The sequence below is a fragment of the Tursiops truncatus genome, chromosome 1 (genome assembly GCF_011762595.2).
Source record: "Tursiops truncatus isolate mTurTru1 chromosome 1, mTurTru1.mat.Y, whole genome shotgun sequence".
NCBI lineage: Eukaryota > Metazoa > Chordata > Mammalia > Artiodactyla > Delphinidae > Tursiops > Tursiops truncatus.
The window spans coordinates 148,599,545-148,618,574 of NC_047034.1; the positions used below are offsets into that span (position 1 = coordinate 148,599,545).

Sequence of the window (19,030 nt, forward strand, 5' to 3'; positions counted from 1 at the left end):
TGAGTAGTTGTGACAACCACATGGCCCACAAAGCTTAAAACGTTTACTAGTCAGGGGACTTCCCTGGTGGCGCAGTGGTTAAGAATCTGCCTGCCAATGCAAGGGACATGGGTTTGATCCCTGGTCCAGGAAGATCCCACATGCCGTGGAGCAGCTAAGCCCTGCGCCACAACTACTGAGCTTGCACTCTAGAGCCCGTGAGCCACAACTACTGAGCCTGCGTGCCACAACTACTGAAGCCCACAGGCCTAGAGTCCATGCTCCGCAACAAGAGAAGCCACCACAATACAAAGTCCGTGCACCGCAACGAAGAGTAGCCCCCGCTAGTCGCAACTAGAGAAAGCCCGTGTCCCGCCGACTACACATTAGCCCTGGGCTTCACCTGGAACTACTCCCTCTTTGCAAATTCAATTGCCACATCCGACTGATTACACCCAACTTTGTCCCATTTTTAGGTTCCTTCCATCCTCCTCTTGCAGCTCTTTGACTTCCTTAAGGCTCCCAGACCTTGAACCTCTACTCTTTTCAAATCTATCCACGTCCTCCTGGCCCTCCTTTCTCAACCCAGCCTGGACCCCATGGTCAAGCAACTTCTTATGCATCATTCTCAACTCCCTGGCTGCCTTCACCTTTTCTCTACTTCCACCTGAAAACCCCAACTAGGATCACAAGTTCTATACCCAGATCCCAAATGAGATCTCAGTGAATCCCAAATGGAAAAAAACCCTGCATAGCTGTGTAGGTTGGCACCACATCAAAACATACGACACCCAACCCAGCTAGTCCTTCAGGGCCGTCCTCAGTGCCGCTCGTCCTTCCTGGCTCTGCCTCCCTCCCTCCCTCCCTCCAGTACACATCCTCACCTTCTACTTTGGAGAGGAATCAGAGGCCCCCTTGGCAGAATTTACCTACATCTTCACTTCTATCCAGTCTCAAAGAAGAAGGAAAAAAAAAAAAAAAAGAAGGGACACTCTCCTGCTCCTAAAGAGTCCCTCCATCTGTTTCTTGAGCCAATGCCCTCCTGTCAATTTAGGGACTTTACTCCATCCGGCTTCCTTCCCTTTCCCTTATTTTCAAACTCTGCTTCACCACAGCTCCTTGGAAACACGCTGAAGTCTCTAGCTTAAAAAACAAAACAAAGCAGAACACCCCTCTCCTTCCACCCTGTACTCCCCTCTGGCTGCCATTCTCTCTCTCGCTCCCAACTTGATCTGAACAACCAAATTCTGCGTGTCAACACTTTTCTCTACTTCCTTCTCTTCTCTCCACTCTTCAATCCACTGCAATCATTTCCCGCGCCGCATCTTCACTGAAATGGCCTGCAAAAAATCCCCATAACCACCTCCTAATTGCCAAACCCAAAGGGCACTTTTCTTTTTTTTTTTAACATCTTTATTGGAGTATAATTGCTTTACAATGGTGTGTTAGTTTCTGCTTTATAACATAGCGAATCAGCTATACATTTACATATGTCCCCATATCTCCTCCCTCTTGAGTCTCCCTCCCACCCTCCCTATCCCGCCTCTCTAGGTGGTCACAAAGCACCAAGCTGATCTCCCAAAGGGCACTTTTCATTCCTCATTTTACATGATCCCTCTGTTGCATCTCATGCTGTTAAGTTCTCCTTTTTTCCTCCAAACTCTGAAATTTTTGACACCAGAGCTCCTGGTTCTTGTCTGATGATTTCCCTTCATTCTTTGCTGGGCCCTCTTCCTATGAAAGATCTTTGAACACTGGCGGCCCCCAGGTTCTTTGGGGACCCTCCTCCCTTCTCAAACACCATGTGTCGGCTGCCAAATCCTAACTTGCTATCTCTCAGCTAGTGCTGTCTCTTGAGTATCCGATCTGCATATCCAACTGCTAGCTGCTATGAACAGCAGTCATTCATTACGTAATTATGCATTATGCTAAGCCCTTTAAATGCATCATCTCACCCATTTACAAATGAATCCAACCGAGAAGCGGCAGTGACGTGCCCCATGTCACACAGCCAGTAACTGAAGCCAGGATGCCGGCCAGGCATGCCTAACTCCAGAGGTGATGCTTTACAGCTACCCTGTTGACCCACAGGCACCTCAAACACAACATTCACAACACCTGGATTCACCGTCCTGTCCTCACTCCACCCCAACTGCTGCTCTCTGTTTGCTCTGCCAGATACACAGTCATCAGTGAAGTCAGAAACCTGGAGACATCCTTAGCCCCTCTCTCTTGCTCACCCCTTACATTCTGCTGATCACAAGTTATGTTGACTCTACCGCTTCATTTCCTCAATCCTACCCCCTTCTCTCTTACCCTGAATTCCCCCAGTTTAAACCCTGATCCTCTCTTACCTGACCACTGCAATTAACAGCCTCCCTGCCTTCTCTCCTGCCCTTCCCCCAGCAACACGAGTGGCCTTTATAAAACATAAACCCAGCTAGTGGTTTTCCTTCCATATATCTGTATCACCCGCAGAATTATGCTGGAACGCCTAACACAGCAGAAGCAGCTTTCCATGCGTGGCCTATGCCTACCCTCCAGCCTTGTTTCCCACAGCTCTCTGCCTCCTATCCTATAGTCTGTCAATCCAAACTGGCTGCAGGTCCCTGAATATACCTACTCCCTCCTCTGCTTAAGCCAGTTTGAGTTGGGTTTTCTGACCCTTGCAACCAAAACAGTAATAATTAATCTAATAAGAGAGGTGGGACTGGAACTGACTGCCAGACTGCAAATTCTGCATTCTTCTTCCTATAACATGCTGTCTCTCACATCCTAAGGAAAGAGGACAAAGATGAGAGTCCTCTCCCACCACAGTACCTACCCTGTTCTAGACATGATGTCCCCCCCATCCTCCAGAACTATGTCATTGGCTTTACCTGGGAAATCATTGCCTGCAAGAAAGTAACCAGCCACAGCCCACCTTGTGATATACGACACTTCCCTCTCCTCCTTCCCAGAAAGTCCTCACCTGCACAAAGGAACAAGCCACAGTGCCACTGCGAAGCTGGTTCAGCAACGTCTCACAGACAGCAACATCAGGGACGCTGGTCACCCCATCTGTGATCACAATGATACCTGGAGCAGGAAGCATCAGACTCAGACCTGGGGACCCTGGCCTGATCAAAGTCACGGGGAGGCATCTGATGGACGGGGCGTCAGTGTCCACCAACCGATGTGTTTTATAATCCTCCAGCACCTTTCCTTCTCTCCTTCCCTCCCATTCCTTCCTCTTGAGGGCTGGATCCCAACTTCCTCCTAAGTGACGACCTTGGTGCTCTACTCCTTCCCACTAGGGTCCATGACGGTTGTCAGAGCAGGGGGTACTTGAGATATACACTAATAAACACTTACCTTTTACAAACAAGGAAATAGACACTCTTCCCTGGGGCCCACTGATCCCCTGGAACCTCTATCTTTGCTGATAATGCCCCCTTCCATTCCTGTATTCCCCCTTTTCCCCAATCCCACCGACATTCCTTCTACTGACCTGCACTAGAGTTTGACGGCAGCAACTGCAGTGCCAAGATGCCCTGACGGATCATACTGACCAGTCCAAGATCAGCTGTCACCATGGAGACTCCCACTTTCCGGCCCGGGGGCTCCCCTGAGTCTGGGGACTGGTCCTCTGCCTGGTTCAAGTTACAGAAAAGATAGAATGGGACAGATGGCACTGCTGCCCCCTCCACAGCAAAACCAGAATTTATAGCCCAGCATTGCCCAGGCCAGACGGGCCTAATCCTGTGAGGACCCCAATTCCCCTACTGTGCGGCCAAGTCCTGACTATGCTCCCTCCCCTAGTATGTGCTTGGATACTGACCCTCAGATGGGCAGGGAGTCCAGCACCAGATGAAGCACCACACTGCACTGCAGCAGGGCTTCCCCACCTTTTGCCAATAAGGCCCCTTTTCCATATTTTTCCCATCGCCATTATGAAATGTCTTACACATCAATCAGATTAAGTCTTCAGACATATAGAACTACTATCTGCCTGGCTACTTCTAGGATATCTAAAGAAATGAGAAAGTGCACTGTAGTGAGCCCAAGCAGCTTTATCACTGATTGTACAAAATACTAGAGATCAAAGTCACCCATGATCACCTTCTCAGAGCCACTGGGGCAGAAGATGCAGGACTGAAAAAACACAAGCAAATTGCCTTCACGTTTTCTCCCAGCAAGAACGTGTGTCTTGGGGAGTGTATCCGAGCGCTCTTCAACAGGAAACCTGTTGTGTGCACTCACTAGCACTTCTTTCCTTGGCTCCCTCTGTCCCCGGTTTTTAGCCCTTTTTTTCTGCTGTCTTTTCCCTCTATAATATGTGGCTTGTCCTTCCTCTCTCCTCTCTGTCCCTTAACAGCTCCTCTTTCTAAGTGGCCTCTACCCACTTTCTCTCCCACATACCTGGCTCTGGGGATCATACTGCTGCTGCAGCATGGTGGCCACCTTATCCTCAAAGAGACAGAGCTGCTCATACACCTGTTGCAGGAACATCTCCCGCTGGGAAGGGTCCAAAAGGCAGCCCTGGACCAGTACCTGAGAAGCACGATGGAAAGAGCAAGCCATGAAGGTCAGGGGGTCACTGGGCAGTACCCCTCTGGTCTCCCTATTTATTCTCCACACTGGGCTTCCCCAAGCGTGGAGGCACCAGAAGATCTTCCAGTTTCCTCCACCTCGGCCTCCGGAACATTGTCTATAAGCTGCCCTATCTGGCCAGGCAAAGCCTTTCTCATTGACTCATACTTTCGTATTCTTGCTGATTTCTAAGCACTGCACACAGAAGCTGTTCTGAACCTTTTCTCTTTTTTAAGCTCAAAATCTTATTGCCCCAGTGAATGCTCCTTCCTTCCTTTTACCCTCAGCAGATAATTCCCACCCCCCTCTTCACAGAGAAAGGAAACAGGTCAACAGGAACTACCCACTCACCCTAACCCTGAGGGTGTACTACTCTCCAACCCATCGAAAATGTCCTCAGTGTTTGCTAGACGTTTATATCTATGTGTTCTAGTTCTTCCTTTCAGGCTCAGAAGAAAAGATTCCTCTTCCTCCTTTTTCTCCCTAAAGCTAATCGCTCCATCTACTCTTGGATCTTTTATCTAATAGCTTCATTCTCTCTCCATGGGGTTTCCTTCCTTCTACTCTCGACGTAAATAAGTGCCCCCATCCTAAAAGTTTTATAAAGGCCTGGTGGTCCCTGTGGTGGCCCTCGGGATCTCTCCTCTCCCTGCCCCCATCAGACTCCTACAACCTGCCCACTTCTCCCCAACCCCTGCCCTCCCGTGCAACAGCTACTTCTTCTCTCTATTCAGAACTGGGTGAGTGGGTGGGGACAGCCAGAAGAGGGCAGAGCGGGACTCTGGACCACTAAAGGCCTGGCTGTGAGAAGAGAAACAGAATCAGAGGAATAGTGGGAACTGCGGCTGTGAAAAGGTGAGAAAGACGCTCAGAGCTGTATTGTTTAGAAGAGTGAAAACTGGGTCAACCTAAGGGTCCAACAGTAAAGGTTTGGCTAAATATATAACGACAAAATATGATAAAATATGAAGACAAGTGGTCATTAAAAATTGTGTTTTCAAAAATATTTAGTGACATGGAAAAATGCCCGTATCACACGTTAAAAAAGCAGGATGTAGAACTGTGTGTTTAGAATGAGCCCGATGTTTCTCCTCTCTCTGGATGGAGGGGTGGTGGCGAGGGAAGTAAACACAAACTCAAAGAGAAGAAACGCAGTCCACAACATGTCAATAGTAGTTATTTCTGGGTGGTTATTATGAGTGAGTTTTGTGAGTTTTTTATATTTTACGTATTTTTCAAATCTCCTTCACTGGGCATGTATTATAAACGTGACTTTTTGTTTGTTTGTTTGTTTGTTTTGAAAAACAGCAGGATGCATCTTGAGGGAGCTACAGAGACAAGTGAGGAAGCTGTCTGACTTCTTAGCTGACTTAGTGGCAAGTGGCCCTGGAGGCTTACCTAAGTTCTCACGCCTTGTCTTCTCCACAGCTGCTGTCCTTGTTCAGGACTTATCTCCTCTCCCATGCTGCAATACTCTTCTGCCTGTTCTCCCCAATCCAGAATTTGTCCCCCATCCATCTTTCTCACTGGCCACAAACAAGTGTGACCTTCCTAGTGTTTGCATCTGATCCTGTCACTGACATTCCAAACCTCCAGTGGTTCTCTACCCATAGCTAAGAGTTTTAAAAGCTAACATTTGCATGTTTGCTATGTGGTAGGCACCATTTTAAATGCTTGACATGTATTAATTCAATCACCATGCAACACTGGTACTGTTGACATCCCCATTTTGGAGAAAAGACCCAGATGCACAGAGAGGTTAAGTAACTTGCATAAGAGCACACAGCCAGTAAGTGGTATAGCCAGGAAGCACATAAGGCACTGTTATTCCAGATCCAGTGCTCTTCACCACCACACTAAACTCCCCTACAGAATAAAGTACAAGTTCTTAGCCATGACATTCAAGGCCTTTCATAATTCTGCCCCCACTTATCTCTCCAGTCTCCTCTTTACCACCCCCCTAACCCTCCCCCCATCATTCAAACTTCATTGTGTCCAACTGAGTAACATGTAGTTCCCTAGAACCCCTGTGATTGAGAGCACAGTTTCATAGCTCTGTGTCTTTGCTTTTGCTGGCCCCTCTGCCTGGAAAGCCCATTTCCTCTTCTTTGAATAGTTAACATCAATTCATCCTTCAAGATTCAGTTCAAATGCCTCTTTGTCCAAAAGTCTCTCCTGTTGCTGCCCCAGGCTTGGCTGGGTGCTCCCATATCACGAGTCAAAACTTATCAGTGCCCTTATCACATTCAACTGAAATTACCCCCTTTAATATCTGTCTCCGCAACTAACTCTCAACCCCTCCCATCAGGACAGGGACAGGGTCTGATTCATCTGTGTCTCCAGGACCTAGCCCAGGCCTGGCATATATCAGGCTTTAGTAAGTGTTTGTCAAAGTGAACCAAGTGTTGAGTGATTACCTAATATCCAGGCTTTTCCCGCCTTGACTGTGAGCACCTGCAAAGTCTGGGGATGTAGCCCAACAGTCCTAACACCTGCACTAGGAGAACACTTTAAACCAGGGCAGAGGGCTGGGATCCAGGCACGTACCAATTGCCTTGTGTATATTTCAGCCCCTCAGGTACTGTTCCTTGCATCCCCCTCTCTCAAAGCCAGTTTGACAGCTAAGGTGACAATGAAGCCATCAGGGACAATTTCAGGGTAAGCCTCTACCAGTGAGTTGCGGGTGGTTAAGAGTAGATGAAGGGAAACTGGACCAATGCTTATCTAAGCCCAATACAGATATTCCAGTAACAGACTTGGCCATTCTCCAAAAAGGAGTGCCTTCTGATGGCCTGCTTGGGTGCTGGATAAGCCCTGTAATTATCTGTGTGGTCAGTGTTACACCCACCAGTTCACAGGGCTCTAGGAGAAAAATGACCCTCCTCTGTCCTTGGAAGAAATTATGTTTCTGGGTCTTTGTTTCTCCTGCTGGTAGTGCAAGGAGTTAGGACATTAGCTAACCTTCTGATGGAACTAAAGGGAGCGGGGGAGAGAAAACAGTCATTCAGCGGCCAGGACCAGAGACTCAGAGGAGGAATGAGAGGGGCATTTGTCCAGTCAATGCCAACTCACCTAACGCTATGGGAAGGCCCTGTAAGACCAGAGCAATGGATGCTTCTTAAGAGGACAGAGACTCACAGAGATGACTAGGAACAGGTTCGAGGAGAGCTGGGGACTTTGGGCACAGACCGTGGAGACAGGATAAGGACTTGGTCAGTGGACTATCTGAAATTAGGTCTGAGGATACAAACTTGAAGAAAGGATGCAATACCTGGTGGGACTGCAAGCCAATGATTGAGGAGTAGGCCTGGATAGTGACGTAGATCTCAGGTTGGAAGTCGATGCAAGATCCAGGCACTCGGAAGGGCCGGAGCAGCCCGCCTAGGCAGCGGGAGAGGGCATGGAAAACTTCATCAAACAAGATCTCGCCTGTGGAATCATCCTGAGGGCAATGCAGAGAAAGGTCTCTCAAGGGTAACCAAAGGCAGCCCTGAGCGGAGGGCAGAAACAAGCAGCTTCCATGGGTCAGTGGGACTCTTAAGGTTGATCACACATCCAAATACGGTGCCACAGATGAATGGGATCTGTCTTCAAACACCCCCCACTCCTTCCGTTGTGTAAAGGAAACCTGTCTCCTTTCCAAAACGGCATCATTGTGAGATCATTCTTCACTTATCCCAGACCCCTCCTCTTCTCCTCACTTCCCACCCAATCCTTTCTTCCCACTGTCTCCCCTCAACCAACCCCTTACCACAATGCCAGTAGATGGGCTGAGGTCCAGCTCAATGACAAACCGATACTGCCAGGCCAGGAAGGTGACCCGGGTGGATGGTACAAGGAGGAATGGCCTGGGGACCACCGGTTCCTCTGGCTGCCATCCAGGAGGCAGGACACTGAGGACTTCCAACTCCTGCTCAGACTGAAGCTGACGATTAGGACGGGGAGGAAAGGGAAGAGTCAGGAAGTCACCCCTTTCTTTCCAGGACCTGACTTCCATATCCAAAATGACACACCATTGGTTCTACCTTCTGCAACCCAACCAAGCACTCTTCCGAGCTGGAAAAACAATTAAACAAGATTTCCCCTGGGGAATCATCTTGTGGGCAAAGTCACTTGCCCCTCCTAGAATCAGACCCCTCAGAGTTAGTCTCCCCTCCTGTGTGTTTCCAGCACCCTCCTAAAAAAACAGACCCTCGGGGCTAGCCCTTCACATCCTGTGTGTCTCTGGGCCTCACCAGCATCTCCTGGGGCGTGGCCTGCACAGTCTGATGCAGGTGATTGAGGAACCAAGCCAGGCGAACATTTCGGGATATTCGATAATCCTTTTTCATCAACAGGAACACCTGCCCAGCTTCTTCCACCTGGGGACAAAGAGACATTTTAAAAAATCCATAAAAATTCACTAGTTCCTAGTACATATAGATCATGGTGCAAGTAACTTGTCCAAAGAGCTCAGAATCCATTAGTGAGAGGCAAGGCAGCAGAAGTGAAACGTTCACCCCCACCTCAGTGCAAGGGCTTCCCAAGGATTCAATTCTCAACTCTTGGCTCCCATTCCCCCTATAAAGACCTCTACGTAGACCAAGTGACCTTTGCACATTTCAACGGATATGTGAGCTTCTCCTAGAAACTCTAAGTTCTATGAGGGTGGGGGTTGTGTCTTGCCCTATTTTTGTGTCCCTGTGCTTAGCAAATTGCTTAAAAGAGAGCAGACAATAATCCTGGCAGTTTCTCCTAATAAGCCTTGACAACAGCACGCACTAAAGGATCTTCACTGGGTGAATGGCAGCCTACTGAAGACCTCAAAGCCCAGCTTCTGTGGGTCACAGTCTCCCACCCACACCCTTCTCAGCTGTCAACGCTCTAGTTCCTTCCTTCCACTGCCTCATGGGCAGTCGGTTCAACTGTGTCCTAACAAGTGTCAGTTCCCTTGCCCGTGTCCTCACCTGTCACTACACAAGCCCGGCTAAATCTTGACTCAGGATGAATTTGACTTTCTTCCTTATCCACACAAATACCACACCAGCTGTACTTTGACAGAAACAAACTTGTCACCTCGCCAGTGGTGCCACTTCTAGTGGCCTTTACCAATCCTTTTATTTCTCCCTGGTCAGTAACCTTTCCTTATTCCACTCAGGTTTTCCAATCTCTCAACCCCCGCCATCCCGGCAGATAAATGTGCCTACTGTTTCGCAGAGAAAATACGGGTCAACTGGTCTGAACTCCCCCAATGTTTCCTCCAGATTAACCCTTATCTGTAACATTCCTTTACCCCCTTACTCTTGCCTCAGATGAAAAGATTACTCTCCTCCTGTTTAGACAAACTGCAAATTTCTCCTCCAGTGTTCCTAGTGAGGGGGAAATGACAGGCTGTGAGGAAGTGAGCAGAAGTCAGTGACTACCTGTTGAGAAACGGGATGTTGAAAGGAAGTGAAGATTTTTTTTTTCAATAATGGGGAAATATGCATGGAGAAGAGATGGAAAAAGTCGTGGAAAAGCAATAATGAAGGGTGCCTGATGTCGGAGAAGAGTGTGGAGAGCAGAGATGCAATGGCTAAAGATGAAGGAAGTCTTTTTTCCTCAGAAGGCAAGCATAAAGAGGTATAGAAACAGATATTAGGAAATGGCATGGATGAGAGAAGAAGGAAGAAGAGGGAAGGAACTCATATTTATTGAGCACCTAAAATACATCCAATTGTACACTGTAAAAGTTCAGTACAAGAAGTTCAGACTCAAACAGCCTGGGTTTGAATCCCAATTCAGCCTCTTATTAGCTGTGAGATTGTGGAAAAGGTACTTAAACTATTTAAGCCTCAGTGTCCTCATTTGTAAAATGGAGATAAATCCTAATACCAATCTAATTGTGCTGTCCTGCAGATGAAGGGAAACCGTGCATGTGAAGCACTCAGCATGGTGCATGGCACTTATAAGAATATAACAGAAGTCAACTATTACAGGTTATTACCAGGCCCAGTACTAGGCTCTTTACCTAAGTAACTGCATTCAGTCTTCACACAAAACATTCAATAGAAGAAAGCTGAGGTCCAAAAAAGTTAATTTCTCAGCAGAATTCTTAGCAGAATTCGTAGGCATAGGGCCAGAAGTCAAACCCAGGCTTGATGAGCTGCAAAACCCATCTACTGAGTGTGACGACTGGATCAAACTGGGGACTTAAGAGCAGAAAAGATTTAAAGTGGTTACAAGAAGGAGCACGATGGGGGTTTATAAATAGAAAGGATGCTCTGACATAATCAAAAAGACAATTTAAACATCAATATGATGTGATTTAGTATTATTTTGTGTTTTGTCTCTGCACCATCTAAAATCACATTTTGGGAAATACTACTCCCTGTTGTACTGTTTCCCTGCACTGGCCTGAGGCAGGCCCTGGCTAGGATTTTGGATTTTATCCAAGAGTTAGGTCAAGCTACCAAACTCTTTTTTCAGCAGGGCAGTACTATTATACCTGCATTCAAAAAAAATTCCGTCTGGCTACCACATGACTTAGAAAGATCCCCTAACAACCAGGGGAGATGACAATGGCCGAGACCAGAGCTACTCAAAGTAGCCATTCCGTGAACTGCTTGAGACTGTTCCTGAAGAGACAAGTAGCTGTGTGCTAGAATGCAAAACCAGCGCTGCCTTTCACTGAGAGAGTCTTGGAAAAGTCAGTTGAACTAACCTTCAAGACAAGTGATCAGGTGAATGAGCTCAACTGTACTTTAAGGAATCTTTAAAATAAGATGGACAAGGAGCTTCCCTGGTGGTGCAGTGGTTGAGAGTCCGCCTGCCGATGCAGGGGACACGGGTTCGTGCCCCGGTCCGGGAAGATCCCACATGCCGCCGAGTGGCTGGGCCCGTGAGCCATGGCCGCTGAGCCTGCGCGTCCGGAGCCTGTGCTCCGCAACGGGAGAGGCCACAACAGTGAGAGGCCCGCGTACCGCAAAGAAAAAAAAAAAAAGTGGACAAGAACTGGTGATTAACTGAAGTAGGGAGGAAAGTAACCAAAAGAAAAGCCAAAAAAACAAGGTGTCAAGGATGACTAAGGCAACATCAGAAACCAGTAAGTTGCAGGATGATTTCTGTTATCTAGAGAAATCAGATATAGCTATTTCCCATCATTTCTAACCACCATCCCCCTCAAAAGGTCCCATCAAACTGAACGCTCTTATTGCCAAACTCCTAAAAAGACAAAAGGGGTCTACTGGCAAAGAAGGAAACTGCAGCAATTACCTGCCCTCTCTTTCTCTGATCCTTGGTCTCAAGAGGAGATACTCCCATAAATAAATAAATAGAAAAGACGGCCTTCTCCCTGATTAACATCTCGAAAATTCTGCCAGATTGCCTAATTTCTTTCCCACAGTGTTAGTCTATTAACTTGGGTATACTTACATATTGTACTGTAAAACATTTAATATTAACTTTTCATTGGTATTTTGTCAACACCCTTATAAGAAATTCAAGGCCTGATGGCTTCCATATGTATGATTAGAGCACCAATAAACACCATAAAATATATTCATTTGCATTGGGCTTTGGCTTTCTCAGAGAAAGAGCAACTGTGCTCAATGCCAGTAGGCAACCTCTCCCTCAGGATTGGCTGAACTGGTGTGGGTATGATATTAGTGACCTCTCTCGTCTACAAGTTGACTATGCTGGATCCTTGCCAAGGTTCTTATCTAAAAAAGGACGGGCTGGGCTCAGTATTATCAGAATAGGAAGGATATCCCAGCTCAGCAGCCCTTTCTGTTTATCACTCTATCCCCAGAGCCTGGTGCATTGCTTGGCAATAGGATGCTCGATAAAATTTTGCTGAATAAGTGAATTCACTATATGTTCTAAGCTAAGCAAAGGAAACGCGGCATTTAAAATGAATCACAGGCAGTACAACTTTTCTTAAGGTAAGGTAATCTTAACACTAGTCTCCATATTTTTCCTTTTGTTCTTCTTTGGTGCTTAGTGAAGACTTTTTTTCAAATGCCAGCCTGTTTCAGTTATGCAAGGAAATATCCAAGAAAGGAGTTTTGGCCCATATTGAGCCAGGGTTAAAGGAGGGAGCACCATAAGGACAGTTGGGGACACTTGCTCACTTCATCTTCTAGGACTAAAATCCTGGCCACTCTGGGTTTAATAAATGAACCTTTCCATGATTCCCTACACTGTTTGTTATCTCTGCTCGGCATTCACAAAGCAGTCTGGACTACTTAATAGCATCCACCACAGTTCATAATGAAGAATTTGTGTATTTTTTAACGTTGGTTTCCCCTACAAGTGTAGGAGCTCCAGGGAGGTAGGGGATGTCTGTATTGTTCTTTGTTGTATCTCTAGTAACTAGCGCAGTGCCAAGACACACTAAGGGTTTGAGTATTTGTTGAATGAATGTATGAATGAGGGGAATTGCTCTCGCAAGCTATATTTATTCTCTTCTCTATTTCAAGCTATGTTCTTAGTATCTTACCAGAGATTCCTAATTTTTCATTTTTTTCAACATCTGGCTTTTGTTGTTCAAGAGTTCTCATCCTTCCTCATCTGCTTTATGGAAAAACTAACCCAGTCTGTTGTTTGGACTTTGCCTCCCTGAAAGTTGTTTTTACCAAGTTTTTTTTTCACTAGTATGTTCTTTACTGGTATCATCTTCTTTTCTACAATTCTGGAATCGGGGGAAGGGGAGTTGTGTAAACTTGAATAGATTTGTTTTAGACAGAATTACAGTATTATGGAAAGAAAATGTGATATGATAGCTGAGACTCTGGGCTTGAATTTTAGTTTCCTCCTCTATAAAATACCACCACCTACCCCAATGATGGGTGAAAGTACACTGTAAAGTTAAAAGTGTCACATAAATGCACATAGTAGTGGTAACAAGGTGCTGCTTCTTTGAGTCTGGAGGAAGTCCTGCACAGCCATTCCCCTCAGCTTTTTTGGCTCACCCCCACTTAGCTGGCAGAGTTGAAAATTTCTTCACACTGAGCCAGAGTCTGTCTTGTTGATATTACCTTGGCCTGCTCTTGAAATCTGTTCTCTTGAACATATCTAACTCACTTTGGGTTTTACCTCCTGAGGCCACACAGGGAAAACTCTGAACCTCTGCCAAAGGAGAAGCTATCAACATCTGATGATGGTTCTGAGTCTTTGATTCTCCATAATAAACATCTCCAGGTTCCTTAAATGTAGCTCAAACAGCATGGTTTCAGGCTTCCCTGGTGGCGCAATGGTTAAAAATCTGCCTGCCAATGCAGGGGACACGGGTTCGAGCCCTGGTCCGGGAAGATCCCACATGCCGCGGAGCAACTAAGCCCATGCACCACAACTACTGAGCCTGCGCTCTAGAGCCCGCGAGCCACAACTGCTGAAGCCCGCGTCCCTAGAGCCCGTGCTCTGCAACAAGAGAAGCCACCACAATGAGAAGCCCGCACAACGAAGAGTAGCCCCCGCTTGCTGCAACTAGAGAAAGCAAAGACCCAACGCAGCCAAAAATAAATAAAAATAAAATAAAACAAAAAGAAAACGGCATGGTTTCAAGTTCCCTCACTATTTTAGACCTTAGATCACGTGCCTACGAATGAACTCTGGTTGGTCTACTTTTCAACTTAAAATGTGGGGGCCAGAATAGAGCACAATACCCAGGAGAGGTCACAGATTCAGAATCTCCTAGATTCTATTTACTTCAGGCGAAGCTTCACCATGCTACTGACCCAAGAAACCTCTCTGACTTTCTCGCTTCTGCTGCTGCTTAGACACATCCCCCATTCTCTCCTCATGCAGCTGGCTTTTTTGGGACACACACAATTATTCAATTCGTCCTATTACATTGGATACATCCAGCCTATTTTCTATTGTGAAGCCTGACTACTGTTTTGTCTGCTAGTAAATCCCTTTCCAGCCTAATTTCCCTGCTCATTTGATCAGGATGCCATCAAGTCCTCATCCAAGTCCCAAGAGGACAAAGGCAAGGTGAGCATGCATTCATTTATCAGTCAACAAATTTACGGAGAGCCTGATACATGCTAGCACTGGGCTGGTCCTAAGGATACAATGGAAAGCAAAAATTGGCATTCTCTGCCCTCACAAGATTTACCCTATAATGGAGGAAAAAACTAATCAAATAATCACTCTAAATACTACATTAATACAAACTAAGTGTGCCAAGGATAAGAATGTGGTTTTATGACAGCATGTAACAAAGTAACCTGACTCAGGCAAGAGTCTTAAGAGAAAGTGACCCTGAAGACTGAGCAGGGTTGGCCTAGTGAGGAGGGAAAGGGGAATGCACCAGATGGAGGATATAAACAAGCACTGTCCTATTAGAAGATTTTCTTCACACTACTTGTTAGTAGGCTGCTTAATTCCACTGCTGTGCAGCTTCCATTTCTCCACCTTGTTTCGAAGGTTATTTTGAATGACAGACTGACTCTTCAAGGCCATTGGTGAACTGAAGTCTAGTTCACCAATCAGTTCTTATAGAATCCACTCTCTTGAAACCAGGAACATTTCCTAACTCGAGTTTTCGCGCAACATTCCCCCCATACGTGATCCTTCCAAGTCAACGACTACATTTTCACAAACATCATCTTTAAGTTTTCTTTACATTCAAGAGGTGATTTAACAGAACTAAAGACTCAAGAATTAATTAAAGCAGCTAGAATGGTATTTTTCCAAGTGTGATCCAAGGACCAGCAGCATCAGAACCACCTGAGGTGCTTGTTAAAATGCAGATTCCTGGGCACCATCTGAGACCAATTGAATTAAGAGCTGAGAGAGCTTGGGAAGCTATACGTAACAAGCTCCCCCAAGTGATTCTTCCACTTTACTGTTTGAGAATCCCTGAATTAGTTGTGTTCTCCCAGCACCCACACTCATATGGAGCGTTAATCCCTGATACTTAATCCTTCTGAGTCTGAAGTGCACTGGAGCAGTCTGGCAAAGGGAAAGCAGGGTTTCTAAGTCAGAGATCTGGATTTAAATCTGGCTCTACTACTTGCTATCTAGGTGAGCTTGGACAAGTTAGTTTTCCCAGGCCTCAGTTTCTTCATCTATAACATGTGGATAAGAATGTCTACTTCAGGGACTTCCTTGGTGGCGCAGTGGTTAAGAATCCGCCTGCCAATGCAGGGGACACGGGTTCGAGCCCTGGTCCGGGAAGATCCCACATGCCACGGAGCAACTAAGCCCATGCGCCACAACTACTGAGCCTGCACTCTAGAGCCCGCGAACTACAACTACTGAGCCCAAGTGCCACAACTACTGAAGCCCGTGCGCCTAGAGCCCGTGCTCCACAACAAGAGAAGCCACCGCAATGAGAAGCCCGCGCACCGCCACAAAGAGTAGGTCCCACTCGCTGCAACTAAAGCCCACATGCAGCAACGAAGACCCAATGCAGCCAAAAATAAATAAATAAATTTGGAAAAAGGAAAAGAATGTCTACTTCAGAAGGATGCTGTGGCAATTAATCAGGAGAGTCAGAACAATGATAGAGGAAGACTATCATTCTTTGGAAAATTTATTGAGGCCTATATACCATTTATAGCAAGATGAATAAAACATTATCAGGCACTGTGCTGCATACCACGTATACCAGGATGAAGCAAACATTGTCCATCTCGTTAATTTGTTGTTTGTTCATTGCCCCTGTTCCTTGGTGGTTAAGGTATAAATTATTCCTGGACTTTTCCAACCCCGGTGCTGTTTTCTGTTAACAGAATCCCACAAAATAATGTAGTCTCCACCTGCCCTTGAACCACTGTACTTATGCCAAAGTCCTAAACCTCTAGCACGGCTTCAACCTGAATCTTCTTCACCAGCCTTCTCTCTCACCCACCTCCACCTGAGTTCGAGCACCTCGGATCAAACGCTGGCTCTGCTGCTTATTAGTATAAGGCCTTGGTGAAGTTACTTACACTCTCTGGGCCTTAATTTCCTCATCTGAGAAACAGGGATAGTAAGAGTGCTTTTTTTTTTTAAGATTTTTTTGATGTGGACCATTTTTAAAGTCTTTATTGAATTTGTTACAATATTACTTCTGTTTTATGTTTTGGTTTTTTGGCCGCGAGGCATGTGGGATCTTAGCTCCCCGACCAGGGATCGAACTCGCACCCGCACCCCCTACACTGGAAGGCTTAGTCTTAACCACTGGACTGCCAGGGAAGTCCCAACGGTGCCTATTTCACAGGGGTTTTCCCAGTATTAGATGATACTCAGTAAGCACTCGTGTTAGCTATTCTCACTGCCACTGCGCCCACACTGGCAGCTGCTTCGTCTTAGTCCTCTGAAGGTCCTCAGCTCCTCCTTACCTCAGGATTTTCACTATTCCCTTTGCCTGTAATGCATGCGCTCTGCCTCTTCTCACAGCCACCTTCCACTCCTTCTTCCGGCTTAAATGTCATTCCTCTGAGGCTTTCTGATCCACCCCCTCCACTGAACAATTAGGTTAAGAACCCCTGTTAAACACTCATTCAATCTGTACTTTTCCTTTGAAGCGCTTATTATCATAATTCAACATGTGCACTCCATTAGAATAGGCAATGTGTCTTACACTGCTCCACATCCACCCTGATAATTAGCACAATTCTGAGTCCATAGCAGCAGCATAAAATAATTTAAGTATCTGAGGAATGAATGACTTCTTAAATCTGACTATGCCCAATATTTCTCTCTTGGAATTGTAATAACATCTAACGATCAGTCACTTTTCTGCTCAGGGGCAGAACTCTTCACTCCCTTTACCTTCTGAGATAAAATTTTCAGAAATGTAAATCAAGAATTCAACAAATGAACTTTTGGCTGAGTGAGACTTCCAGGAGCATATGTCTTGACTCCAAGTTCCCTTAGATCTGCACTGCTCAATATGGTAGCCACTACCATATGGGGCTACTGAGCACTAGAGATGTTGCTAGTCCAAAGTGAGATATGCTGTAAAATACACTCTGGATTTTAAAGACTTGGTACAATAAAAGAATGTTAAATATCTCATAATTTTTAATATTTATTACATATTGAAATGATGTTTTGGAAATAATGGGGTTAAAGAAAAATATATTATTAAAGTTAATTTTACCTGTTTTTACCTTTTTAAATGTGGCTACTAGAAAACTGACATATATGCCTTGCATTGGATGCAATGCTGTTTTAGACTACCTGCCTAACAGGTATGTTGTATTTCACCACAACATCCCTCCATTTCTTCTCATTTTAATCCAAAACAAAACATACTCCAAATACCTTCATCAGTTTTTCTCAAGGATATTTCTGATGCATAGGCTACTCCATCACCCCTGTCAACACATCTGATCCTTTTTAATAGGGTAGTTTCCTACAACCATATTTAATCTTGGGGCTCGTGACATCGAATTGGAGATTTACCATCCTGTGGCTACTTTATTATTTATACTGTAAACATTATGACTAAGAACACAAGATCTACAGCAGACCACCAGTTTTGGAGTCCTGGCTCTGGTACTTACTAGCTGTGCAACTTTATTACTCTTAATATCTATCTCTGTGCCTCAGTTTCCTCAACTGAAAAATGGGGATGATAATATTGTCTACTGCGTAGGATTCAGAGTATTAATTGATGTTGGTAAAGTGCTGAGATGGTCCCTGACACACAGTAAGCATTCAATAAGTAATGACAACTATCTGCATCATACACATCTCTCACCCTTCCCATCTACTCATATATTCTCTTGTAACACTGCGCCCCTCTCCTAGTGACGTTGTTCTTTCCAAATCTGAGATTTTACACTCAGATCTTCTAACTCCAAAACTCTGCTACACCCCAGCTGAGAGTAGCACTTGGGTAAGGTATTTCTCTCGATTTTCAGTTCCTTACCTGTAAATGACAGTGGGTATTGCCACCTTCCTTTGCACAAGTTTGAATGACACAATGTATATAAAGTTCCTTGCATGGTCCTTGGCACCTTATGGATACTTTATTTGCATTTTCTGATTTAAAACATGTGACCCTAACAATACACCAATGATAAGTACTTTATGGAGAAGGAAACAGGCCGGGAAGTCAAGACTTGCCCGAAGTTGCACAGATAGTTACACGGCAACGCCAATACCGGAACGAGGCTTCTCTCTGAGTCAAATGTTTTTTCATGAAACCAAAGCTGCTCTCCAAAAGCATGAGCGCTAGAACTAAATTCATGCTGTTTATGGCATTCCAATATTTGAAGAAATGCAGCAACTGGCAAAGCTGCCCACTGAAACTGCAACGGAAAATCAAAATACAGGTTTTCTTAATACCATTTTGAGGTCAAAGAACCCGAGAGTGGCGTCGTGGATGAAATTTCGGCAAACAAAACAGCGACAAGCTCCTCCTCTAGGCCCCCCGGGAAAGTGCGGGGAAGGAGATAACGAATGTTTGGGCTTCGGGCTGACCCTGCGGCTCCGGACCCGGAGGAGGCCACGGCCGCGCCCGGCCGCCGGACCCTCCCCCTCGGGTCTCGGGACCCAGCGCTGCGCCCGCCCGCCCCTC

General features: G+C 45.8%; 1 protein-coding gene across 5 annotated transcripts in view; it reads right to left on the minus strand.

Annotated features, from left to right (window-relative positions):
* SZT2 (SZT2 subunit of KICSTOR complex) overlaps positions 1–19,030 on the minus strand; it is a 51,223-nt gene that overhangs the window by 32,070 nt on the left and 123 nt on the right. For 3 of the 5 annotated variants that reach the window (XM_033867890.2, XM_033867886.2, XM_033867912.2), the window contains exons 2-7: positions 8,787–8,912; positions 8,303–8,476; positions 7,823–7,993; positions 4,381–4,512; positions 3,470–3,611; positions 2,951–3,057 (exon numbers count right to left, since the gene is read on the minus strand). In XM_033867890.2, coding sequence (XP_033723781.1) covers positions 2,951–3,057; positions 3,470–3,611; positions 4,381–4,512; positions 7,823–7,993; positions 8,303–8,476; positions 8,787–8,912 — 852 coding nt within the window. Of the gene's footprint in view, positions 1–2,950; positions 3,058–3,469; positions 3,612–4,380; positions 4,513–7,822; positions 7,994–8,302; positions 8,477–8,786; positions 8,913–18,798; positions 19,018–19,030 lie in introns of those variants that run through there. The other 2 variants (XM_033867897.2, XM_033867905.2) reach the window with 2 other exon arrangements.